Source organism: Alternaria hordeiaustralica, assembly GCF_023758085.1.
Source record: "Alternaria hordeiaustralica strain BMP 2776 chromosome Unknown scaffold_3, whole genome shotgun sequence".
Taxonomy (NCBI): Eukaryota; Fungi; Ascomycota; class Dothideomycetes; order Pleosporales; family Pleosporaceae; genus Alternaria; species Alternaria hordeiaustralica.
Genome location: NW_026056775.1, coordinates 1,629,877 through 1,655,768, shown reverse-complemented (window position 1 = coordinate 1,655,768; position 25,892 = coordinate 1,629,877). Strand labels below are relative to the sequence as shown.

Below are 25,892 nucleotides of genomic sequence, written 5' to 3'. Positions count from 1 at the left end.
GTGGCACGACGACACATGTCAAACAGCCTTGGTGTTGCGACAGGCGTTGATGAGACAGATGTGCGGCAACTGTCTTCGGATGCGTGATACGTGGTACCTGGTGTTGTCTGGAAGTATGCCTCGTACGGGTAGAAGAGGCGTTGTTAATGGTCGAGCGCGAATCGCGGTTGGGCGCTGACTCTCGAGGCGGGCAGATCAGCAGGGTGGTTCGGATCGATGAAACGTGTCTGTGTGCGCCTCGTTATTCCCGTTTGTTTCAGGATCGTGGCAGAAGGATTCCGAGGGGAGCAAATGCCGATTGGTAAGTATTTTCCGACGTGTATAGGATGATGCAAAGTAGTTGGGTACCTCGGCGATGGATGCACGCGAGAATCGGCTGAGTGGAAATGCTCAGGAGTCCAACGAACGAGATGTTGATGGCGTGGTTCCTGTGCAACATTGGTTCTGGTGAGCACAGGCGGTATGATAGGGCCTAGCTAGCGTCTGGACGTCGAGCGTGTTCGAAATAGAGACACGGGTGTTTTGCGGGGAATGAACGCGTCCTTCAATCTCTCGAGGGCGACCGCACTTTCCGATAGGATGGTGCGCTGACCCGGCATTGGATTCTGAAACAAGCGGATGATATTGTAAGCTGTGCGAATATTTATCTGGCTGCGAATTGTTAATGTATTGGTAGGTCAAGAAAGCGGCCGCGTTCCTGCATGATCTAATGCTAGACATGTGTGCAGCGCAGATGACGGGCATGTGCTGATGGAGGCGCTTCAGGGGAAAGGGCTCAGATTGCGTCAGCTATTTTGAGGATTGGGAGGATTGAGGGATGAGTTCCAATTAGTGCGGGAGAAGCGATATGATTAATTGAGCTCGTGATGCGGGTGATGACCACATGGCGTCTTGGAGGTGGTCAGAAAGACAGGAGGTTCTGAGCTATATGCGCCACGCGCAGTGTGAGCTGGGCTGAGGACTGGTACAAGGAGACTACCTGAATCAAGAGGCGATTCACGAGTGCCGGCGTTTACAAATGATAGCCCTAGGGTGGTCAGTTGTGCAGAGAACGGGCCGTTGTCAGAGGAAGGGGCCCTGGAGCGCACGATCTGCGATGGCGTGTGCTTGGCAGGGCCTCTGCAGACGTCGTAATAGCGCGGTGGAGCTGGAGTCGCAGCCCGGTCTCGAAAGCTGACCACCTTGGGCCTGCGCCGTGCGAGTGTTTGGAATTCCACGGTTGTGTTCCCATGTGCGGCACATGCTGGCAGCCGTGGTAGAGGCGCTTAGCAAGTCTATCAAAAGTCCAGCTAGGGGCCAGAGGACACGCGCAGAGGCTGGATTAGGCTTTCACTCTTTACATCGCCGTGGTCCCCTGGTCGTGGCCGCCGCATGGATTTGTCTGCCGCGTATCTTTCCAGACCCTGACCAGGCACTAGCCCGCCCATTGGCTCTGCACCTCCACACCACCACGACGCCGCTGCGAGGTGCGCCTGTCTCGTCGACCAACCTAACTGCCCTGGGCCCTCGTCGCGCACAGAAGCCGTTCGCCAGTGCACCGACGCCGCTGCTGGTCGTCGCCTTTGCTTTTGCGCCGTTGGCACCCACGCCCTCCTCTCGCCTTGCACTGTAGTCTGCGCTGTAGTCTGGTGCTAGCAACTTTGGGGATCGCCCAGACGACGAACCACTGAACACGCCCACGCCCTGCCAGCTGCCAATTGTCCCTCCGAGCACGACACGGCTCCGGCGCCGACTGCACGCCCGCCCTCGCGCTGCCCGCCAGCATTGCTCCTGCTGCTTCACCGACACGCATATTTCTAGCCCGCCATGGAGAGCCCGACCGGCTATCCAGAGTCTCCGATCGACGACGAGGTCGTGTATCCGTGCAAGGGATGCGGAGAGGTATGAGCCGCTGCTACCACAACTCCCTGCCTGCAATCGCTCATAGCAGTCTAGATCCTCGAGGAAGGCAAGGCCTTCGAGCTCGGTATGCTTCCCCGCTGAGCCAACACCACAACTACCATCGCGCCTTCCTCCCACCGCCCATGCCAACCACCTGCCGAGGATGTGAATGCTAACATTGCCTAGCCGGGAACCGATGGCACATCGACTGCTTCCGCTGCAACACGTGCGGCACTCTCCTCGATTCGGATGCGAACCTGCTGCTGCTCGGCGACGGCTCTCTGATATGCAACAACTGTACATATAGCTGCAACCACTGCGGCAACAAGATCGAGGATCTGGCCATCTTGACTGGTGACCAGGCCTTCTGTGCCAACTGCTTTCGGTGCAGGAATTGCAAGCGCAAGATCGAGAACCTGCGCTATGCCCGCACTTCGCAGGGTATCTTCTGCATGTCGTGTCATGAGTCGCTCATGGCTCGACGGCGCAAGAAATCCAAAAAGCCGCCCTCAGTGGCGCCCAAGGTGGACAAATCACTGCCTGCTCTGCCTCCCCACGAGCAGAACCAGTCCACCTTCACCCCAGACCTGGATACGCCATCCGACATCTTCTCGGAGCCCACCACGACCGACGTATCCCCCAGACCTCCTCAGCCGCGCCGGGGCGATTCGTCGTCAAACTTCAGGCGCGATGCCTCACCAATCGGAGATGCTGCACGAAGGGGTATGAATTCCACATGGCCTACCTCATTCTCACAAATCGCTAACTTAGCTACAACTACAGACAATACCACACTTCCAGCAACAACATACAACAAAGACAGCGCGCGTTCAGAGCTGGTAGACAACGGCGACGACGGCATCCTCCTCCCCTTCGCTCTCGATCCCAACCCTGCGCCCGGCCCATCCCCGCTCGGCCGACCCATCAGCAGATTCAATGACCGAACACTGGGAGCCAAACCGACTGGAAGCGGTGACAGCAAGAGCGGGCGCGATTACTTCAGCAGGCCCACTGGCGACCATCGCGAGAAGCTAAAGGAGAATGGCTCTCGAGAAGCCTCCAAAGAGAGACGCCAGACGCAAACACAGAGCCCGCACATCGCCTTCCAAGAGAAAGGAAGGCAGCCTTCGGATACACTGGTCGAGACACTTAGGAAGAAGAAGGACATGTCCAACGAATCTCCTGCCGCCGAGCCTCGGTCAAGGAGTCAGCACGCTTCTCCCGCCCCTTCAGGTCCAGAACCCTTCAAACTACAGGATGTACCCAAGAACAAGAAGGCGGAGGCCAAACGCAAGGACTCCGACGAGACGCCATCACCGCAACCGCAGCAGCAGCAACAGCAGCAGCCGTCTTCTTCCAAGAACGACATCATGTCTGCGCGGCTGAGTCGTCCCCTCATCGAGCCAACCTTCACTAGCTCACCACCACTTGGCTCGCAAGATTCACCGCAGACCTCAGAATCGTCGTTCGGCTCCAATCTTCCGCTGGAAAGACCTGCGCGTGGTGATTCGCTCAAGGCTTCGACCCTCAAGCCTTCAGCCCCAATCTCACGAAACGAGAGGGCCCCATCACCCACCACACCGACTCTAAGCCATCCAGAGCGAACATCATCCACCAACACAGCCAGCGCGAACCTCAACGCCGGACTTGGCATACTCAGTCCTTCGGATTCGCCAGCCTCTAAGACTCCATCGGACCCTCCAGTTCTCCCCGCACGTTCAGGTGGACGGCCAGCCCCGCCCTCGACCGACACTTTCACATCTCCACGCGCACCCCCGCAACCGCCTGCCATTCAGCAACACAAGACGAGCGATTCCATTAGCAGCGCCCAAAGCGAAGCATCCCGAGATGCATACGGAGCTGGTGGCCTTCCTCGATATAGCGCTCAGGGCGATTTCTCCATGGATGAGGATTTCGCGCGTTTGCTTGGAAGCCAGGATGGAAGAGATGAAAAAGACAACGGGGTGTTCAGGAGAGTTTCGAACGCTGTGTCCAAGCATGGGCGCAGTTTCAGTGATCGTGGTTCAGTCACATCACGAGGTCACAAGAAATGGCCTACGAACGGCTCCATCGACATTAGCAGCCCCACAGTTGCCTCGCCCGACACTAAAGAGGAAGGCGTCAACCTGCGCAACGAGCTGCGCCGCGCCCAGCAGCGGATCGCTGAGCTGGAGGCCGAGAAGAACGGCCTACAAGAATCGATGCATAGTGCCGCCGACATCAGACAGGCAAACACGGTTCTGCGAGAGAAGCGAAACACCATGGCTGTCTTGGATACGCAACGTGAGATGGTGATCCGCGAGCTTGAAATCATGACTGAACACCTCAAGCACGCTAAGAGCGGCCAGGGCAACGTTGAGATCGGTCAGCTCAAGTCAGACATTCTCAAAGACTTTGCAAACTCGTTGCAGAAGCTCAAAGACAATCTGGGGAATCAAATAGAGGATCTGATCACGAAGAGATCGGAGTTGACGGAGGAGATCTCGAACCTCATTCAGATGAAAGACAAGGGTTTCCAAGAGTACGAATCGCTCACGGCCGCTAACACTAGACTTTCCGCCATGAACAGGGACCTGGTAGACAACATCCAGACCAACCTCAAGAACAACAAGAAGAGTGGACAGAACCTTGATGTTGCTGCCAATGGCCTTGGCATATACAACGCGCAGCACAAGGGCGGCAAGTCCGAAGTATCCGTGGATGCACCAGTAATACCGCATGATCACTCCTATGCCAATCTCGACGATGGCGAGGCGACCGTCGCGCAGCCGCAAGTCGTCAACATTAGGAAGACCGGAAAACCCACCAAATTCTCTACCTGGAAGAAGGGCGGACAAGCCATTACAAAGAATGTCACGAAGGGCTTCAAGGGAGCATTCGGTTCAGAGCAGAAGCAGGAGGACTACAACGTCAAGGTCATTGGCACTCCTTACGGCTCTGTGCACTCTGGGCCCGACATTGCAGCCATGTCCATGTCGAGTTCCATCAAAAGCCGGGATACCATGGACCAAGGAACCCCGCGAGGCTGGTTCGGTGGAAAGCCTGGCAACGTTAGACCAGGCGGTCCGCCCCAAGGCTTCAGGCCCATGCAGAACATCAACAACAGCACCACCAATCTGGCTGCTGCCGACGCCAGTACAGTTCTCTTCGGGTCTGACCTGACAGCACGATGCGAGTTCGAACGGCAGATGATTCCACGCATCGTTAGCAGATGTATCGAAGAGGTCGAGCTGCGCGGCATGGACGTGGAAGGTATCTACCGTAAAAGCGGCGGTACCTCTCAGGTGAACCAAGTGCGCAGTGGCTTCGAGACGGACACTGAGCACGACATCTCGGACCCAGATCTCGACATTCACTCCGTCACTTCTGCGCTGAAGAACTACTTCCGCAGGCTCCCTGTGCCGCTGATCACATACGATGTCTATGATCAGTTCCTTGAAGCTGGCCGTAAGTTCATACCATCCGACAACAGATCAAGTGCTAATGATTGTACAGAACTCGAAGAGCCGACTGCTCAGTCAAGAGCTTTGTCTGCTGCTGTGAACGAAATTCCCAAGGCTCATCGTGATACCTTGCAATTCCTCGTGTTCCATCTGTCGCGGGTCATACAGCACGCCAGTGACAATTTGGTAAGTACACACAATAGATGTTTCACGTATACCATGACTAATACGTGAATAGATGACACCACTCAATGTCGCTGTCGTTTTTGCGCCAACCATCATGCGGCCTATGGACATCCAGCGCGAACTCACCGACGTGCAACAGCAGCGTGTCGCCGTGCAAGCGCTTCTGGAAAACTACAAAACAGTATTCGGTGATGAATAAAGTGAGCGCAACGCTCACAAAAACTCGCGAGGGCAATCGAAGGCGCCCAAAACTTCTGTTATATCTTTTCCATTTTTCAACATGTGTATCTACAGCGGGCGTTACGGGCCCGATCTACAAGAGCTTGTTTGTCCTTGTCGTCGTGTATCATACGAATCTGCACACAGTTTTGGATCTTATCTGTATCGAGGTCCGTGAGGCGTGTATCGATGGCTACGATGGAGATTGTGTTTATACCCTTGGGGCTTTTTGCTTGGTCATCTAAGCGAAGTCAGCGATATATAATGAATTCTTGAGACTGTTGTTCTCGTATTCATTCGGTCCAGATCATTCACATGCTCCACATGGATGTGCTGTTCCTGTGCTTGGCGCTTTCGCTACGTCGCCGCTAACGCGCTCAGGATGACGTCGGTCACCGCCCACTAAGCGAACAGGCATGTGAGGGAGCCTGTTTCCGGTCTCACACGATCGCCCATTGACTTCGCAGCTTCCCGGTACCCATCGACTGATCTGCAAACCTCACATCAACCCTTGCGACAGCACTTTTTCCACTTCTCTACCCAATCACCAATACCCCTCATACATCATGTCTTACGCAGAGATGGCCGCCAAGGGCCCCAAGCAGAGCCCCGAGGAGGTGAGTTGTTGAAGAGCGCTTGCAATGTGTGCCAATGCTAACTTGAAGATAGGCGTAAGTCACCCCGTTCATTTGGGAGGAGTTTACCCCTCCAACGTCAGCTTTGACGATGCATGACGGCACCCTGTGTTGCATCTTGGTCAAAATACAAGACCTGTGTTCTGAGGCATGAAACTGCTAGAGTTGTTCTGACGTAGCATTGCAGTCGCGCCCCCGCCCAACCTGAGATTGAGCACGCTTCCGACGACAGCGTACACTCCCTTGTCGACGTAGACAGCCCGCACATCTCCTCGGTCCCCTCGGACTACGAGTCGCAATCCGTCAAGACCGACACGCAAGCCGAGCGCATGGAGCGTGAAGAGGAAATCAAGGAAGAGGCCAAGCACATCAAGGACCGCGCTGCAGCAAAGAAGGAGGCAGCCAAGGACAAGATGAAGAAGAACGCCGACAACCCGGTCGTGCTGAGCAACGCAGTTGGCCTTGCCGTTGTTGGTGGCATCGTTGGATTTGGCGCATACAGGCAGTATGCCCGCGGCGAGCTGACCGGCAAGGTCGTCGCGGCCTGGGCTGCTGTCATTGGACTGTTCGGCGTTGGAGACTACTACGTCAGCCAGTACGTTGTCCAAATAGAAGTGCTCTGATGGCACGTGTGCTAACATTCGCAACAGGTACTTCTTCAAGCGCAACCCCCCGAAATAGACGTGCTGCCTGATCGCTTTGTTCAAATTTGCACTCTACTTCAATAGCACCTCGTACGACGGAATCATGCTGAAATCTTGATCATCTGGACTGTACCGATTTGGCTATGTTGTCTTCTTCTTTTCCGCGGTACCATACAGCAAGCAAGGGGTTCTCTACTCGGTTTCGGTCTTGAGGCGAGATGCCTTCATGAGTCCACTTCTGTATATATGAGGTCACGTTCAATATACCCGTTCAGACATCATCTTGACCATATACAAGCCATTCATATTACGCATGAAATTTTGAACGATTCGCGACTGCGTCCTGATTATCATGTCGGATGTACTTGGGATGATGCCCAGAATTCTCGGAAGTTCCACCACGTGATCCGAGTTCTCCAGCCACGCAGATCCCTGCTCCTTCCGCTTAGAAATGCAGGTCCCATAACTTTTACGTAGTGACGACACTTCCGTGTACCGTTGACATCCGCCACGTCTCTCTCTTTGCATCTCTTTCCTGTTTCACATCTTTTAGCATCATGTTCCGTGCAGCCCCACGGTTAATTGCGCGTCCAGCGCTGCGAGCCGCGCCACTACGGGCTGTCGCGCCGGCCAGGCGGTACTTGAGCACCGCACCACCATCACAAAAGTCGAGAAGTTTCAAGAGCTTGGTTGCTAGGCTGGGTGTTGCCGGAGCAATTATATACTATTACAACACCACGGATGTTTTCGCAGAGGAGCCAAGACGTATGTTCAGACGCCAATGGACGGACGAATTGAACCAGAGTAGCTGATCCTGCCTCAGAACTTGTCCAACCCCTCCCAGAAACCGAAGTTGAATCCGAGCACCTCCCCACCATCGAATCCATCTCCGAAGAGCGCAAGCGACGACAAGCAGTACAGGCACAACTCGAGGCCCAGAAGCAAAAAGAGGCTGAGCGCGCACAACAGAATGCGAAGCCTTCAGAAGATGGCCAGGGTGGCATAGAAGGACTCGAGGAAGAGGCAGACCAACAGGGCGCATTCAACCCGGAAACAGGCGAGATCAATTGGGATTGCCCATGTCTAGGAGGCATGGCTCATGGCCCTTGTGGTGAGCAGTTCAAGGCGGCATTCAGCTGCTTCGTGTACTCCACCGAGGAGCCCAAGGGCATGGACTGCATCGATAAGTTCAAGTACGTCCACACTAGACAGCAGAGCCGTAACAGGCCTGCACAGTTTACGTTTGAACAAATAGCTGACAAAACTCAGGGACATGCAAAACTGTTTCCGCGAATACCCCGAAGTCTACGGCTCAGAGCTAGATGCCGACGCCGACGACGAAGACGACATGACCGCCTCGCCCGAAAACCCATCCAACCCCTCCAGCGCGCAACAAGACTCCTCATTACAACCCTCCACCAACGACCACGCCGCCTCAGCCAAGGGAAAGTTCTCTGGTGAACGCAACTCGAAACCCCACACACCAGAAAACAGCCTAGTTCCTGAGGAATACAAGCCAAACGCCAAACACAACCCCGTCAACGACGCAAGGGGGGACATGAGCAGCTTGGATAGCGAGAAGGAGAAGGAGAAGAGCAAGCAGAAGCCAAAGGGCGAGAGCGACACCGAGAGGGCGAATAAGGCGAGGGCGCAGGTCAAGAGCCAGGAGCCTGTTAGCGAGAGTGAGAGTATGGTGCCCAAGGCTAGTCATGATGCGAAGTGATAGGGGAACAGGAAAGCTGGAGAGGAAGTAGAGAAGTTCTGAGAGACGAGTGATGTATGAGGAGATGATGGCATTGTATTATATAGTTACGTGTACAGCATGTTTGAAGAACTAAGGGGGGCATTTAGACAGTGGTGTTCAACGCTTCTCTGCTACTGACGAAAATCATGTACAGTATATATAGTTTCAACCAAACGTTCAAGCAACATGCACATCTAAAGGATCTTCTGCTGAGACATCAGGCGACGTTCACATCAAAGATTCTGGCTCTAAGAAATGAGATTGCAATCGTTCTTGATAATAGAAACTACTTGTACAGCAGGCACTCCCGCCTACCAGAAAAGAAAAAACTTGAACACATCGGACCATTTGTAGCATAATCTTAGTTCCGAATAAGCGTAGGTACCAACTCATTGTACGCCAGAAAACACCCCTTTGAGAGCAACAACCACATATCCCCAAGTCGATTCAGCGCATCATGCTATCCTGACGTTTGTGGTCTTCACCGTGTCCGTTGTGAGGCTTACAATCGACACGTGAGTCACACTGTCCCAAGTCCTCACTACCAATGGCACCTGTCTGTTCTTCCTTTGTTTCAATGCGATAATAAGGAAGCGTCTCATACGCACACCCTGGCCTTAACTCAGAGGACCACATCTTGAACACGTCGCGCGCGCTAAGATGTCTCTAAATCTCTACTTTGCTGTAGCCCTCTGCGCCCTCGGCAAGGGGCTGAGCAACACCAGCGTCGACGCTGTCGCGCTTGACGCCCATGCTGTCCTCGCCCTTGCCTACGCCGAACATGCGCATGGCTTCCGTTAGTGCCTGAACGGCATCTTCGTTGCTCATGCTGCCAGGGAGCCCCTGCCCGCCCATGGAGCTGCTGATGCGCTTGGTAGCGTCTTCGAGTGCGCGGACTCTCCTCTGGAAGTTGAGGCGGTCCATGAAAAGCTGCTGGCGGCGGCGTTGCAGATCGCGACGTTCGGCGGAAAGGAGCTTTTCGAAGTCGTTGAAGTGAGCGAGCTTGAGCTGTAGCTTTTGTAGCTGGAGGTTTACGGCACCGGAGACGAGACGGGTGATGTGGCGTTCTTCGTGCGAGGCTAGTGCTGAAGAACGGGCTGCGGAGAGGGCGAAGGGGAGGGTGGCTAGAGGGTTGGGGTTGGAGGACGAGTCGGATTCCCGTGTGGCTACGGCAGTGGACTCGGCAGAGGGGTCGACGTCCATAGCGTCGCCGCCTTCTGGCTTCATGTCTGAGGCGGTCGCTGCGGGTGTAGACTGCTCGCCTTCCTTCTCTTTGCCCTTTTCTGACGGTGCGGTTGGGGCTTTGTTGATCTTCTCTTGAAGGATGCGCTTCATCTCGCCGACACTGCGCCCCGACGCTACCGCTGCCTCTGTGACGTTTGCGGGAGCAAGACCAGCTAGGAAGCTGACGACGCTGAGAATCGGGTTGTCGGCGTGGTGGATGGGTACACGGCCCTCGCTGAGGTACTCCAGATCGCGCAAGAATTTGGTTGAAGGAGCTGCCGATTGTGACTCTGGTAGATCCGCCTCGATGTACTTGTCCTCAATCTCGAGCTGCAGGAACTTCATCACGCACTGCTCGCGTGTCTTCGTCTGGACGTGGTCGGCGACACGGTTCCAGTCATCGTCAAACTCCTCCAAGCCCTCGAGTAGCAAAAGAGTCTCCTCTTCCGTCCACTTCTCTTCCGTCTCGGCCGCTGCTGAGTTCTCCGGGTTGGAGATCTTTGTGAAGTCGGCTGAGGATGTGCCTTGCGGGAAGTTGCCCTCTACAAAACACCTGGGGCAAAGGTCGCGCTTCAAGCCACCAGCAGCCTTGATCTGGCCAGTCTGCTCGGAAGGTTTCGTTTCATGAAAATGTACACGGGTACATTCGACGCCGCAACTGAAGCAGTTGATGACCTTGGTTGGCTCCTTTGCAGCGGCTTCGAGATCCTTGACGTCTACCGAGCCGTTGGCGGCACCTTCGCCATTAGCAGCTTTTGGCTCCACGGATGCTTCTTTGCCATTGGCCTCGTAGATGTTTCGTCCAGCTAAAGACTTGGTCTCGCTCTTTGCCGTCGGTTGCTGGCTCGCAGCACGGTCAGTGGCTGTGAGCTGCTTTCCGTCCGTGACTTTCGAGCCTGGTCCTGGTTGGAAAGGTTGCAGTCCGCGGGGCGTATCGACTGTGACACGGAAATGGCCGGTGAATGGAGGACCAATGTTCGATGGGCGTTCTTGAGGGTCGACCTGGTTGATATGTTAATCACGACTCAATGTAATTATATAGCGGCAAGATTTACTTGGTAGTTGATCAATCCCCACTGCTCGAGGAAAGCGTGCACGCGCATGATAGCACAGACATCTCCTGCAAGATTCCTTCGGCATGCGGTAACTGTGAGGTACTCGGATGGGTTCAGGCGGTATGTGTTGATCATGAAATCGCGGTAATCGCGGTACACGGCCGGTGTTTTGCTGCGGTTGCGACCGTTGAAGAACTCGGGCAGGGCTTTGCGCTCGCGGTAGTCGATGTAGCGCATGTCAAACCAGGTTGCGTAGCTCGGGATGATGGTCGCATATGTTTGAGTAACAAAGTGTGAACGCGCTGCTGACTGCAAATCGGCTTTTGCTTGCGCCTCTGGGTCAGCAGCTTCACCACCCTCGCCGTTCTCCTTTTTCGCATCGTCGACGCCGCCCATCTCTTCGTCATCCTGGCCATCGGCGTCTTCCGCTTCCGGTCTTGGGCCATCGGGTGCGTCGAGAGGGTTATCTGATGCAGCTGTGGGCGTGGCAGTAGCAGGATCGTTGGAAGACTCCTTGCCGGGTGCGTCTTCGAGCATGCTGGTATCTACGGAACTTAGCGGACTGTCGACTTGGAGGTTTTTCAAGGTCGGTGATTGGAACATGCGATCCAAGTCGGCAAGATCCAGTGCACCTAGGAGCTCGTCGTCATGGAATAGGTCGTCCATGGTGTTGACGCGACTGGCGGTGGGTATGGTGATGATTGGAATCAGGATGCGACCTACCTTGATCGAGCGCATTGGTGTCTGTGGCACCTTCACCAGTGAGACTTGGGTCCTGCGCAGTTGCGCTTGCTGTCGCGTCGTCGGCCATGGCTCGGGGAGTGTTGTGCGATGCGACAGAGCTGGAAGGCGCTATGCGGCGATGCAAAGGGGAAGTCGCGGGCGCGAGTACTCGGAGCGATTGCGCGATCGCAACGTGTCTTTTTCAACGTGCTGCCGCGTGGTCGTTGTTGAATGAAGGTGGGGATGGGGGGCTGCGATGGGTGGGTTGGAGTCGCGTCTGAAGTTCGCGATGCTCTCGAACGCCTAAGCAAAAAGAGCACTAAGGAGCATGGAGTAGTCTCACGTGATCAGCCTGCAGCCCCGATGCAGATGCAAGGCTAGTGCCGGATAACTAACCTGGCCAAACCGAGGTCATAGTTCTCCGCGCCGTAGGGTTGCTTTCACTACTGCTGGACGAGGCGTTCTACTCCATCTTCCCGAATTTTGCGTGTCTGTGATTTCGAGAGGCATCGCACCGTTTCCGCCCACCATGTTCTCCGCCGCTCGTCAATCCGCCCTCCGCACAGCTCGCACACGGCTTCGGCAGTCGCAACCCACGGCCGTACCCCAATACTCCGCCTTCGCACGGTTAGCGTCGACGTTTGCCATTCTCGAGCAGAAGGAAGGAAAGATCGTGTCACAGTCATTGGCTGCCATCACAGCAGGGACAAAGCTTGGAGGCTCAATAACAGCCTTCATTGTTGGAAGTGGGGTCAAGTCGGCCGCAGATGAGGCAGCCAAGTCAAAGGGCGTAGAGAAAGTCATCTACGTCGAGAATGGAGCGTACGACAGGGTTGGTAGTCTAAAGAGATATGGAATGACACGCGGCTGACAACATCTTGCAGTGTCTCCCCGAGAACTATGCGCCACTCCTGGTTGAGAACATCAAGAAGGGTGGATACACACATGTCGTCGCCGGTCACTCAGCATTTGGAAAGAACATAATGCCGCGTGTCTCGGCACTTCTGGACACACAGCAAATATCAGACATTACCGGCATCGAGAGCGAGGACAGTGAGTGGGCATCTTTTGGAGTACACGAGGGGTTGTTAACCAGACTACAGCATTTGTTCGCCCAATCTACGCCGGTAATGCGATCATGACCGTCCAGTCGTCCGACAGCACCAAAGTCATCACCGTCCGAGGCACCGCATTCCCCGCGCCTGAGACCGAAGGCGGAAACGCAACAGTAGAGGAGGGCGTCGACCCCAAGGCCGAATGCTCAACAGAGTGGATATCTGAGGACCTCCAAAAGTCCGACCGTCCCGATCTCGGCTCTGCAGAGAAGGTCGTCTCCGGAGGTCGTGGTCTGAAATCAAAGGAGGAGTTTGACAAGCTCATGCCACCGCTAGCAGACGCGCTCGGTGCCGCTATTGGTGCGTCAAGAGCAGCAGTCGACAGTGGCTTTGCAGACAACAGCTTGCAAGTGGGTCAGACTGGAAAGAACGTTGCGCCACAATTATACCTGTGTGCTGGTATCTCTGGTGCTATTCAGCATTTGGCTGGTATGAAGGACAGCAAGGTTATTGCAGCCATCAACAAGGATGCCGAGGCACCCATCTTCCAGGTCGCGGATGTTGGTCTTGTTGGAGATCTTTTCGAAAAGGTCCCAGAATTGACCGAGAAGCTCAAGTCGCAATAAGCACTGAGCGCATTGATACCTGTTGTATATAGTTTGAACAATATATCGACCAAACAAGGAATACAACTGCCACGAAGTCAACTACCAGGAGACATCCCGGTACTTTCTCAAAATCATCAAAGATCGCGGCATGAAGCACACAAGCCCATCCTATGCTTTCCAAAGAATCTCTAACTGCACGTGGAACATTAACCTTTTGATCTCCAAGTAACCCCGGCATTCGCAGCTTGGCGTGCGTCAACGGCTGATCGACGCCAGCACCCACCATTCGTCTCCACTGCGCCGCGATAGCCGAGTCATCGAATCTGGCAATCTTGCTGGAGACTTGCTGAAACGCGCGGCTATGAACTCGCTGCTGAAGTCAGACTCTGACTTCCGACTTCTGCGTTACCTTCCGTGTCTCCTCCCAACTGTAGACGCGTTCACATTCCCAGCACCACCGCTTCCGCTCTAGCGCCAGTTTCTCAGCAACTAGTCACACGCGTATATCCGTGCCCGACATATTGATCGCCGTTTCGCACCTTCTCGAGTTTTGCAGTGGAGGACGAGCCTGAGGATACTTCGCGTTCTGAACTATTGTTATCATTTCTGGGTTTATCAAAGGCCCAGCTAACTGTCTGGGGTTACGATGTCTGATGCCGGATCGCTCCGATGATGGCGCGTGAACATGAGGAACCGGGGCAGCCGAGCACGTCGGAACAATATAACGCCCAGGGAGAAGAAGAGCAAAGAAAAGAGCAGTTGACACGGAAAGACAATAAGAAGAAGAGATGGTGGAATGTCTGGAAGAAATGGGAAGGGCAGGATAGCGATTGGTGGTTCGCGAGCACCGGCATTCCCGTAAGTGATGATTCGCACTGAAATGTGTTCACAAGAAGTTCATATGGCTCTTAACCTCCAAATCGACTCGACGAAGTACGTTGTTCAGATGCTAACACCAAATAAGCTCCTCGCTGCAACTCTCGGCCCCCTAGCAAATGTGAGCTCAATCGCCGCACTCGTAACTCCCTGGAGACAGCAAAACATCATCAACGGCGAACGAATCTCAGACTTCAAAGGCGTACCTTTTGGCGACCCGAGATGGTGCTACTGGATCAATGTAGCATCACTGATCTGCGGCTTTCTCGGCAATCTCTTCCTTCTTCTGAACTTTACGCAGAGAATTCGTTACATCATTGCCCTACCCGTCACTGTGGTTCTGTGGTATCTTTCATCTGCTTTCCTCATAGCGATAACGATATGTATGAACACTTACGAACCGCCCATCCGACCGGAACAAGGATATACCCAAGGATTTTGGTACGCGATTGCGGCTGCGGCGTTTTACACCATCTGCTCTATGCTTCTCATGGTCAATATGCTGGGCTTCTTTCTTGGCCACTACCCCGAAAACTTTGCCTTGAGCGACAGTCAAAGGACGCTTATTCTACAGACCATGGCCTTCTTCATCTGGCTAGCCGGTGGCGCAGCTGTCTTTGCGAAACTCGAGCAAGATGCTGGAGAAGACAGTTGGAGGTTTGCCGATGCCTTGTACTTCTGCGACGTCACTATCCTAACCGTTGGATTTGGCGACCTAGTGCCTACGACCGATGTGACTAGGGGTATTGTCTTTCCTTACTCTGTTGGCGGCACGATTACGCTAGCCCTCATCGTCTCATCGCTCTACACGGCAGTTCGCGAGCTCGGCGACGAGAAGATTGTTCAGAAGCATGTCGATCGCATGCGCGAACGAGTCGCAGAGCGTACAGTTACCAACTCATTTGATCTCCGTCATCGAGAACGAGAGGCACACCACCTTGTTCGGAAACGTAAACTTGGCATTCCAAAGATATCAGGACCTAGTCAACCACGGCCCTTTCGAACCCCCATGGGCGAGTCTGTCCAGCATACATCCACTATGCAGGGTGTCGCCGATGCGCTGCATATAGGTTCCTCTAAGCCCAAGATCATGTTGTTGAAAGAAGAGAAGGATCGCTTTGAAGCGATGCGCAAGATCCAAGCCGACTCGAAGAAGTTCAAGCAGTGGATGGCGCTTTTCTGGTCCATCACTACTTTCTCGATCCTTTGGTGTGTGGGTGCAGTCGTTTTCTGGATCACCGAACAAGAAACACAGCACTTGACTTACTTCCAGTCGCTTTACTTCTGTTATGTCAGTCTATTAACAATCGGCTACGGTGACCTGGCACCGAGATCCAATTCCGGGCGCTGTTTCTTCGTCATCTGGAGCTTGATTGCCGTTCCGACCATGACTATCCTAGTCTCGGATCTAGGCGACACTGTCGTGGCCAACTTCAAGAAATGGAGTGACGAGCTCGCGGATTTTACAGTACTGCCCAAGGCAGGTATTTGGCGTTCGTTTCTGGACAAACACCCTTGGCTGCTGCAATGGTTACAGCGATGGACAGACAAGCGAGCGAGAAAGAAGCGACTGATAAGGGGCTTCGACATCTCGGATCCACGATCTGACGATGGCATTGTAGATTCTTCCGACCCGCAAGACAGAGAGAGTATTTCGAACGACCCGGAAGATCGCGAAGCAGCAACCGATATAGAACTGACTCTCCACCCGACCGTCCCAGCCCTCGCCTCCGAAGCCGACGCCGACATCACCAGCCCTCCCTCTCAGGCTTCATTGACCCGCCGCCTCGCCCTGTCCATCCAAAAGGTTTCTCTCGACCTCAAGACCAACGACAAGCGCTACACATACGAAGAATGGGTCGAGTTCACACGGCTCATCCGTCTGACGAGTCCAGAGCGTTTAGACCGCAATGTAGACAACGACAACATGGTTTCTGAAGACGAGAATGAAGAGGGGTTAGTGAATTGGGATTGGATCGGGGATGATAGTCCCATGGTGTCTGGTATCAGTGAGAGCGAGTGGCTTATGAAGCGGCTGATTGAGAGTCTGGTGAGGTTGGAGAAGAGGAAGGAGGGGGCGAGACGGAGGTCTGATGTTGAGGCTTTAAGGGAGATGGAGTGTGGGAGGAGTGTGGGGAGTCGACAGGATAGCATTGGGGGTCAGTAGGTATGGCGCAATCAACCCATTCTTGTCGAAATGTTCACCGATAGCGAGGTGGACCTCTGTTGGGACATTTGGGCCTAGAATGGGAGGTCTTCTTATAGAAGTCTCATTGCTGATAGTACTGGGGGGTGGGCATTGAGTTCTATCGCCTTGTTTTTCAACAAGATGTCGCTGAATAAAGAATCGCTTGCTTGCAAAGGTAAGCAGAGGATCTCAGGTATCGTAGTGTGTGCTTCGAAGTGGGACTAGCGCACTGCATGGCCAATTCCCTCTCAGGCGCCTTCGCCGCAACCTGCACAGGATCGGGCAGGCATGCACAGTGATGTGGTGTATTAACATATGGAGTACAGAATATCGTACCTTCCTTGGCCTCTTTGATTTTAGGCAGCAAGGTTTCGTCACTCTGTCATCCTTGCAGCCATCCTTAGCACATGTCTTGGCCATGGTCATTTCCTAATCTGGTATGCTCGCGCATTCTCACTGGTCCGCTCGCAAAATCACGTGCACGATCGGACATGCCTACCTACTCAGGTAGGTATGCCAGCTACGAGGTCGTCAAAAAAGCAGATCGATGAGCATCCCGGTCACATGCTGTCGCAATCGAAGGCGTCTGCTATCAATTTGAAAAGCTCAAGGGGAGTCTAAAGGTCTGTCCGTGAAAATGCAAGGGCTGTGCGGAAGGTAGAGGTTTATTAAGGAGTGCTGGTTGATCGGTGGAGTCGGACGTTCAGGCACCGACCACCGTTCGCTCACTCTGAAGAACGCTTGACAACACCCAAAGTGCCCGGGAACTCCAACACCCGCGTGCTCAATTCTCGATATATCTTGGGAAAAGCGTTAGCTCGGCTTTTTCCAGCACCCGATGGCACTTGTTCGCACTGACATCGAGTCTGGGCGTTGAAACACAACAGACGCGCGTTGCCCCTTACGTCTCGCAGGTAGTCGCTCGATTAGGAAGGATGGTGGTGAAGCGAGATATCGTGTGGTTAGCGTATCCTGTGGCTGAGATTCGTAGTGCACTTGGCACGACGAACATTGGCCCCGGTGCAAACGATCGTTCTCAGCTACACTCTCACTCCGAGTTTTGACGGTGTGCGTGTCGAATCGGAACGCGGATTCTGCTTTGTCCGGTGTAACTGGGATACGAAATACGGCAGTCATATCACTAGGCATCAACCTTCTTCCCCCGGTTAAGATGATCGCCTCCTCTACTGTCGAATAATCATTCATCTCACATTTGGACTCTGCCGGTTTCTTACGCTCCTTTGCATTGCACAGCCATGAACTCCAATGTCACTGACGGTCAACCGCCACCCCAGCCGACCGTCGACGCTGGGGTGGAGAGCACTGCTATCGCCACTCAAGTTCTAGAGACAGGACCCGACGAAAAGCACAGCATCATCGAAGATGCAGAGCAAGATGAAAGTACCTCATCGAAGGCAAAGAAAGTCCCGCAAGCGGGCATGAAGAATTACTTCGTGAGTAAATTGGCTTGGATTTTATTCCTGGCTAACGTTCGAGCAGCGAGTATTCTCGTATGGAACTACTCTCGATTACTGGCTCATATTCATGTGTTGCGTTACTTCGATAGCGTCCGGCGTTACCTTTCCTTTGATGAACGTTGTCTTCGGTAGGATCTGATAGCCTGGAATCTATTGGCACCTTGCGCAAGTACTGACAGCACTCAGGTCAATTGGTCGGCTCGTTTACCAACTACTTCATCCCCGGAACGGCCTTGACAGCTGGAGAATTCCAAGCCGAGATCAACAGGCTCACCCTCTTCCTTGTCTACCTGTTCATCGCGAAGTTCGTGTTATCCTACATATCAATGGTACGCACACGATCCCTGAAGAGGCTTCCATCATTCTAACACTGGTATAGCTCACCATCCGAATCAGCGGCCTTCGAATCTCTGCTGCATTGCGTCTAGCATATCTACGAGCTCTTTTCGCACAGCCAATCAGTGTGATAGACACTATAAGTCCTGGCAAAGTGTCTACACGGATTACAACCTCCTCCAATACGGTGCAACTCGCCATATCGCAGCACTTCGCTATACTCTTCCAGTCCCTTGCATTCGTTATCGGAGCGTATGTGGTGGCTTTCATCAAAGGCCCACTGCTCACCGTAGTCGCCTCTGCCTCGCTTCCGTTCATCCTCGTGGTCTTTGGTATCATATTGCCACCTTTCATCCGGATACACAAGATTACCGAGAAACATCATGAAGATGCTTCTGCCATGGCTTTCGAGATGTTCTCATCCGTTCGCATCCTTACTGCATTCGGTGCAGAAGCGAAGTTGGCAAGGCTGCATGAGGCCTTGCTGGACAAAGCTGCGGCGAACGAGCGCAGGGCTGCGCCTCTGATGGGTCTTGTCATGTCACCCATGATGATCGGAATGTATGGCACATTTGCAATTGCGTTCTGGTTCGGGATCAAGCAGTACTCGGAAGGCAAAGGCGACGTCGGAGTCATAGTGGTGGTTCTGTTCTCTGTCATGATGGCGATAACGAACATCAGTAGGGTTGTGAGCCCAATTATTGCCATCGCGAAGGCATCATCTGCCGCCACCGAACTATTCATCACGATCGATGCAACTGTCCCTGATACCACTGGATTGAAGGAGCCTGATGTAACCGCCAACGCAAACATCAGCTTTCACAACGTTGCCTTCTCGTATCCAAGCCGACCACATGTTCAGATCCTTGGAGGCCTTGATCTCGAGCTCGAGGCAGGCAAAGTTACCGCTATTGTCGGTCCATCCGGAAGTGGTAAGCAATTCTTCTTCTACAAATCGTGGGCTCTTTACTGACCACTTGCCTCAACCTATAGGAAAGTCCACTATTGTGGGACTGGTTCAGCGATGGTATGAACTCTCAGGCACAACGGCCGCCGCATCAGATGGGAAACCGAACGACGCATCGCCTCAAGAAGACACGCTTGAAAGCAAGAAAGAAAGCACCCAGAAGTCTGGATGGTTCAAGAAGAAGGCTATACCAAAGCATGAAGGCAAGCAAGCATCTGCGAAGAAGGCTGGAGATGACAAGAGCAAGGACGAGGAGCCTGATTTGGGCCCAGACACTTGCACTGGTACCATCAAGATTGGAGGTACCAAGTTACAAGATGTCGACCTAAAATGGTGGCGCTCTCAAATCGGTCTGGTTCAGCAAGAGCCCTTCCTGTTCAACGACACCCTGTACAACAACATCGCGTTTGGTCTCATTGGTACCCAATATGAAGACTTTCCGAAAGAAGAAAAGATGAAATTGGTCGAAGACGCGTGTCGCGAAGCCTACGCCGAAGAGTTCATCGCCAAACTACCAGAAGGCTACGAAACCATGGTTGGCGAGAGCGGCATCAAGCTTTCGGGTGGACAGCGACAACGAATAGCGATCGCGCGAAGCATCATCAAACAACCACCTATACTGATTCTCGACGAAGCGACGAGCGCTATCGATGTACGTACCGAACGCATTGTTCAGCAAGCTCTCGATCGCGTGTCGAAGAACCGGACGACTATCGTCATCGCGCATCGCCTCTCCACCATCAGGCGCGCGGATAAGATCGTGGTCTTACGTCAAGGTGCTCTCGTGGAACAAGGCACCCACGATGAGCTGTTGAAGATAGAAGCCGGTGTCTACTACGGCTTGGTTCATGCCCAAGAGATCGCAGCGGAAGCGGAACAAGACGCTGATGCCGACCCGCTCGAAAAGGCTAAGAGCGCAGACACTGAGATCCATGAAGACTACAAGCAGAGCACTGATGTCTCCAAATCAGCCGAAGACCCAGAGTATAAGCAGCAAGGTCTCTTTGGCAGCTTCGGGCGTCTTATCTACGAACAACGCGGTCATTGGATCCTATACAGCGTCGCTATTCTGGGTGTACTGGCCAGCGGTGTCGTCTACCCGCTCCAGGCCTACATTTTTGCAAACGTCGTCAATGTTTTCACCCTTCCCATGGACGAACTTGTCAGCAAAGGCAACTTCTGGGCAGGCATGTTTGGTGTTCTGGCTGGGAGCACGTTTCTATCCTACTTTTTCATGGGCTCGGCCTGCCACCTCATCTCTGTTGCCATAACAAAGAACTATCGACAAGAATACCTGGACAACCTCATCCGCAAACGCATTGCCTTCTTCGACGATCAAGGGCACAGCCCTGGGTCTCTTACGTCGACCCTGAGCTCAGACTCGACACAGATTCAGCAGCTAATGGCAACGGAGATGTCCGTTGCGCTCATTGCTATTGTCAATGTTGTGGGCTGCGTTATCATCTCTTTCATCTATGGTTGGAAACTGTCCCTTGTTGCCCTATTTGCCGCGCTACCACTTATCCTGGCTGCTGGATATCTCCGTGTACGCATTGAACTCGAGTTTGACAAGACCAACGCGAAGGTATTCGAGAACAGCAGCCAGTTTGCATCCGAAGCTGTGGGTGCTTTCCGCACAGTATCGAGTCTTATCATGGAAGACATGATTGGCGAGCGCTATGAGACCTTGCTCAAGGGTCATGTCACAGGAGCGTTTTCAAGCGCGAAGTATGGCACTCTTATTTTTGCGGCAAGCGACAGCATTGAACTAGCTTGTATGGCCCTTACTTTCTGGTATGGCGGCACCCTGCTGGCTTCCCGCGAGTACAGTCCTGTAGACTTCTTCGTCATTTACCAAGCCATCGTGCAAGGCGCCATTGGAGCAGGGCAATTCTTCTCATATGCCCCCAATATGGCCCAAGCCACGGGTGCCGCGAACCGCATTCTCAGTATGCGTCCACCAAAGTCTACAACATCCACTGCCTATCCGCCTCTAAGCAAACCCGAAGAAGGCGTAGGCATCGAGTTCCAGAACGTGTATTTCGCCTACAAAACCCGCGAAGTGCCCGTCCTATCCAACCTCAACATCCAGGTCCAACCAGGCCAGTTCGCCGCACTGGTCGGTGCATCCGGGTGCGGCAAATCCACCACCATATCGCTCCTCGAGCGCTTCTACGATGCAACATCCGGCCGCATCCTCTACAACGGGCAAGACATCACCATGCTTGACCCCGCAGAGTACCGCAAGCAAATCAGTCTTGTGAGCCAAGAACCCACGCTGTACGAAGGCACGATACGCGAAAACGTCGCTTTATCCGTCGACACCGCCACAGACGAAGACATCGAGCAAGCATGTCGTGACGCCCAGATCCACGACTTCATCACCTCCCTGCCCGACGGATATGCCCAGCGCCTAGGACCAAAAGGCATGTCGCTGTCTGGTGGTCAGAAACAGCGTCTTAGTCTTGCTCGCGCCTTACTGCGCAAACCGAAGCTTCTCTTGCTAGATGAAGCGACATCGTCTTTGGACTCTGAGTCTGAGAAATTGGTTCAGGATGCTATTGAGCGCGCTGCTGGCGAGGGCGGAAGAACGGTGATTGCAGTCGCGCATCGCCTTGCTACGATTCAGAAGGCGGATACCATCTTTGTTTTGGGTAGTGGCATGGTGTTGGAGAGGGGTGATCACCAGGGGCTGTTGAGGAAACGCGGTGTTTACTGGCAGATGGTGAGTTCTGATCTGACGTTCCGATTCGGGTTGAGATGTGCTAACTTTCGAATAGTGTCAAGCTCAAGCTTTGGACCGATAAGAGTGGTCGTTACTAACTTCGGCATTTATTGCGTTGGCGAAATACATCCTTCGAATGATCTCTCCCCTTTTTCATCATATACATATATCCGAGTGCCTGTACTTTACTCTTTTAATACTATACTTCACTTCACTTCTACAAAAATGTCTTGTTGCCCTTCGGATATGATTGAAAGTGACGCAAATTTTTTATAAACGTGATCATATACGCATGCTGCCGGTTATGTACGCCTTCCTCGTATTTCATATTATCAACCTATCCGCAATCTGCCAACTCCACATCGTAAATCTACTGTTGGCCCATAATTCCTCCCGGTGGGTACTTTGGCTGTCCCTGAGGCCCTAGATCCTCTTCTCCGCTGTCACCTGTCCTAGCTGTAGGCTTCGTCTCGGTAGTAGGAGCTTTGGGTTCGCCTATGCCATCGGGCTTGGGCGGTGATTTTGTGCCTGGCCCACCGCGCTTCTGCCAGTCGAGCCACGAGCCGCGGTATTCGCCAACGTTTGTGTATCTGCCGTGCGGGTTAGCTAATGTTCTACAGCAAGTGTCTTTTGCCCGCTTATCGAACTCTGGGCGTGTGCCAATGAAGAATCCAACTTACCCAGCTTGTCTCGCGATTCCTGCAGCCGCTGAGCTCCTCACTCCAGCCTTGCAAAAGAAGACGACTTCTTTTCCCTTGGGTGGCTTCTGGAAGCCAAACCTATCTTCAAACTCCTCTTCGTCTAGTAGCAGCGCATCGGGTTGTGAGGTGACAGGGATGTTGATAGAGGTGGGTATAGTGTTTGCGTCGAATTCATGGGGTTCGCGGACGTCGATGAGGAGACGTGAGTCTGAGGGCGCTTCGAGGATGTGTAGAACCTGAATGAGTTAGTGGTGCGCTTGAAGGGGTGTACGATGGCATGAGAAAAGCCATTCGCATAGGCTAAGAATGTCATGGGAAATGAAGGCAAGACGTACATCGTCAAATTGGTAGAGTTTGTTCTGCTTCAAGTCGTTGGGGGCCTGTGAATGCCATCTCTTTTGCGCTGGTGACGCTTGTAGTCTCGCCGCACCACCTACAACCACCGTCCTGCTCTGCGAGATGGATGTGTTTTGTGACTTGGGTGCGATGCTGAAAGCGCGTGCAGTGTTGAAGCTCAATCGTGTAGGCTGACGGCCGATGACGGAGGCATTGGAACGGACGCCGAGCAGTTGGGCTGCGCGCTTGGAGGCCATGGCTGGTGTTGGTGTCGCGATGATAATTTGTTGCGGTTCAAAAAAAGCTAAGAAGGCGACTACCGTCTCTAGATTATCAAAGATGTTGTTCGGATAGATAAATACTCAGTGTTCAAGTCGCCGAAGAGAGCTCGGCTCTGGCCAAATTATCGCCGACGTCACTCTTCGCGAACAATTGAGCGCAACCACGCTAAGCCCTACAGCCACAAGTTCGGCAAGCCTGCGGGCGTCATTGCACGCATCGGCTGCACAGTTCCGGAAGTGTCTTAGATTCAAGCTCTCATTTTATTTGGAGTATCGGGCATAAAAGTACATGGATGACACTATGGTTCAAGGGCAACATCCAACAGGGTCGTTATAACGCCAGTAAAAGAACTACAGACAGTGGGGTATTCAACACAAAACAGACCATATAGGGATTGTTCAAACTCCTGTAAATGAGAAACGCTTACTCCTCCTCGTCGCGCTGAACATCCAAACCGCGCAATCGCTGTGATAGTAGACCGGCATTGGGCGGAGCAGACGGGCTGCCGAGCGGCGAGAATGCATTTCCGCCGTAGCCAATGTCGCCTTTACTGAGCTTCTCAAAGGTACCATCGTTTTGACTTTTCGGACTACTCACACCAGCTCGCGGCGAAGTAATGGGTGTTCTGAAGGGGCTCTTCGGATCAACATCCATGCGATCGCGAGACATAGGCCGTGACTCAATTGCAGTGAGCCTGCCGATGGTGAAAGGTATGGGCTGTAATTCCGGCATAGGCGAGTTGAAGCCGCTTGATGCTGAGGAGTTGGTGGTGCCACCAGTGAACTTGACGGCTGGCGGAGGTAATGGGGTGTGCTGCCTCAGTCCATCAAGCTGATCGTACGCCTGCTGAGATTGAGATAGTGGCCATCCAGCGCTGCGTCGACGGAAAGCCTTGTCCGTAGCGGGTTGAGCTCCCAGTAGATGTGTCTTTTGCAGCGATGATGCATCTCGCGTCGGCTTGTACGTGCTGTATCTAGGCTCAGGCTGCTGGATTTCATTCCTCAGCTTTTCTTTGCCGTCTGGTACACGATTCGCAAAAACGACCCGTATGCTTTTGTACAAGTAATGACGACCCTTTGAAGGACAGCATATGTGCAAGTGTATGAGATAACGCAAGATAGGTCGGTCGTTCGGATCGTCTGAGTTGCTGAGGGCAGCCTCTGGACGGTCAGTTCCGAGGTTCTTCCGTGAAGATGCAGGCATATCGATAATGGGTCCAGCAGAGTAGCTGCGCTGTCTGATAAAGGTCTTCTGACCTGGCTCCATATCCGATATGTCATATGGCACGAGGAAGAGCTTCACTGCGGTTTTGTTTGGGTTCTTCAGCACAATCTGGAGCTGCCCCTGCGGTGGTATGCGGTAACATCCCCCCGGAGGTGCCTTGGGAGACGTAGATCGTCGCTTTTTCTTTTCTTTACGACGAAGGTCTCCTTTCAAGCTCTGTCCACTCTCCTCTTCACCAAGATTAATCTTGAAGTCAAGATCGTCTTGTTCGGGGGCTGGCACTGCATGTCGTCGCTTGCGTTTACTAGCTTCGCTGCTTTCGTCTGGCGGTGGCAAAGTGTTTTCCAAGTCAATGTGCCCAACATAAGGGCTCGGCTCATTGTCTGAGATCCTGCCGTTGCCAGTGTTGTAACTGTAAAATACGGCTGGAAAGGGGACTGTGACGTGCGGTGGGCACTTGAGGCTGGACTTGCATTGTCCTTTGCCGAGTACGCCAATCTTGGCGACGAAATCAAGAGGCCGCGATGGCGTAGTAGACATACGCCCACGAAGTATAGACTCCTCGTATGAACCGACCATGGGGGCGTGTTGCAACGGAGATGCTTCCGAGGAAAAGGAGGGGCGTCGAGCGTGTAGGAACGGTGTTTGCGACTGAGATTGAGGCTCAGACTGATTGAACGTCATTGATCGTCGCGGTTGGTGTGCTTGGTATGGCATTGAACCACTGTGGCGGATGTGTCGAGCTGCCGGAGTTCCGGTGGCGGATCGCGCCATTTGGGTGGACTGGTAATCATGAAAGGATGCAGGAGAGTAGGTATGCCGGCGACTATTTCTGTCGGGACTTCGGGACCCTTGCCGCGAGCCTGGCCTGGAAGAAAAGTCCAAGTCTGTGTTGTTTGCTTGCTGAACAAGCGGGCTTGTGGGCGGTAGAAAAGCAAATGAGCTAAACGGTGACTGTGATGACTGCGATATCGCTCGCGCTCGGGCGGGTATTCGGGCATCTGGGTGATGTGACACCGGGTACGAGACGTCATTGCGGTTCGAAGTGTAAGCAGCAGAAGGGAACGAGCGATTCCAAGGCACCACCGGCGAAGTCGCTAGGAAGCCTGAAGTTGAGGAGTCGCTCTCAGACGCCGTGCCCGCTCTCTTTTCTCGAAAGTCTCCAGAGTGTAATGCCGATCGTGGACGCTCGATATCCAGACCTACCGCTGCAGGGTCACGGAGATGTTCCGGGGTGGAGATTCGAGAGGTTTGCAGCTCGGCGGATGAAGATTGAGGTGTAGTCGGTCGGTCTTGCGACGTCGGTCGGGTCGAGGAGTCGCGCTCAGTTACGGAATCGCCCTGTGATACACGATCAGTATT

At 53.5% G+C, this 25,892-nt stretch overlaps 9 protein-coding genes across 9 annotated transcripts; 6 read left to right on the top strand and 3 right to left on the bottom strand.

Annotated features, from left to right (window-relative positions):
- Positions 1-1,806: 1,806 nt before the first annotated feature.
- On the top strand, positions 1,807-5,709 carry J4E84_002702 (uncharacterized protein; the record flags this gene model as incomplete). The annotated part of the gene is made up of 5 exons (XM_049385322.1): positions 1,807-1,881; positions 1,936-1,966; positions 2,068-5,328; positions 5,377-5,510; positions 5,563-5,709. The coding sequence occupies 5 exons, from the start codon at positions 1,807-1,809 to the stop codon at positions 5,707-5,709; spliced, it is 3,648 nt and encodes a 1,215-aa protein (XP_049247345.1).
- Positions 5,710-6,295: 586 nt separating this feature from the next.
- On the top strand, positions 6,296-7,045 carry J4E84_002701 (uncharacterized protein; the record flags this gene model as incomplete). The annotated part of the gene is made up of 4 exons (XM_049385321.1): positions 6,296-6,346; positions 6,395-6,400; positions 6,544-6,959; positions 7,015-7,045. The coding sequence occupies 4 exons, from the start codon at positions 6,296-6,298 to the stop codon at positions 7,043-7,045; spliced, it is 504 nt and encodes a 167-aa protein (XP_049247344.1).
- A 520-nt stretch (positions 7,046-7,565) lies between these two features.
- Positions 7,566-8,731, top strand: J4E84_002700 (uncharacterized protein; the record flags this gene model as incomplete). Its single annotated transcript, XM_049385320.1, has 3 exons — positions 7,566-7,773; positions 7,832-8,201; positions 8,278-8,731. 3 exons carry the CDS (start codon positions 7,566-7,568, stop codon positions 8,729-8,731), a joined length of 1,032 nt encoding a protein of 343 aa, XP_049247343.1.
- A 687-nt stretch (positions 8,732-9,418) lies between these two features.
- J4E84_002699 (uncharacterized protein) lies at positions 9,419-11,842 on the bottom strand (the record flags this gene model as incomplete). The annotated part of the gene is made up of 3 exons (XM_049385319.1): positions 9,419-10,978; positions 11,032-11,576; positions 11,755-11,842. The coding sequence occupies 3 exons, from the start codon at positions 11,840-11,842 to the stop codon at positions 9,419-9,421; spliced, it is 2,193 nt and encodes a 730-aa protein (XP_049247342.1).
- Positions 11,843-12,283: 441 nt separating this feature from the next.
- On the top strand, positions 12,284-13,435 carry J4E84_002698 (uncharacterized protein; the record flags this gene model as incomplete). The annotated part of the gene is made up of 3 exons (XM_049385318.1): positions 12,284-12,586; positions 12,639-12,807; positions 12,858-13,435. 3 exons carry the CDS (start codon positions 12,284-12,286, stop codon positions 13,433-13,435), a joined length of 1,050 nt encoding a protein of 349 aa, XP_049247341.1.
- Positions 13,436-14,086: 651 nt separating this feature from the next.
- On the top strand, positions 14,087-16,460 carry J4E84_002697 (uncharacterized protein; the record flags this gene model as incomplete). The annotated part of the gene is made up of 2 exons (XM_049385317.1): positions 14,087-14,275; positions 14,382-16,460. 2 exons carry the CDS (start codon positions 14,087-14,089, stop codon positions 16,458-16,460), a joined length of 2,268 nt encoding a protein of 755 aa, XP_049247340.1.
- Positions 16,461-17,737: 1,277 nt separating this feature from the next.
- On the top strand, positions 17,738-22,069 carry TR06 (ABC-type transporter tr06; the record flags this gene model as incomplete). Its single annotated transcript, XM_049385316.1, has 6 exons — positions 17,738-17,935; positions 17,982-18,087; positions 18,146-18,288; positions 18,339-19,227; positions 19,289-21,987; positions 22,043-22,069. 6 exons carry the CDS (start codon positions 17,738-17,740, stop codon positions 22,067-22,069), a joined length of 4,062 nt encoding a protein of 1,353 aa, XP_049247339.1.
- Positions 22,070-22,357: 288 nt separating this feature from the next.
- On the bottom strand, positions 22,358-23,281 carry J4E84_002695 (uncharacterized protein; the record flags this gene model as incomplete). The annotated part of the gene is made up of 3 exons (XM_049385315.1): positions 22,358-22,577; positions 22,668-22,924; positions 23,024-23,281. The coding sequence occupies 3 exons, from the start codon at positions 23,279-23,281 to the stop codon at positions 22,358-22,360; spliced, it is 735 nt and encodes a 244-aa protein (XP_049247338.1).
- Positions 23,282-23,729: 448 nt separating this feature from the next.
- On the bottom strand, positions 23,730-25,109 carry J4E84_002694 (uncharacterized protein; the record flags this gene model as incomplete). Its single annotated transcript, XM_049385314.1, has 1 exon — positions 23,730-25,109. One exon carries the CDS (start codon positions 25,107-25,109, stop codon positions 23,730-23,732), a length of 1,380 nt encoding a protein of 459 aa, XP_049247337.1.
- Between the last annotated feature and the right edge of the window lie 783 nt (positions 25,110-25,892).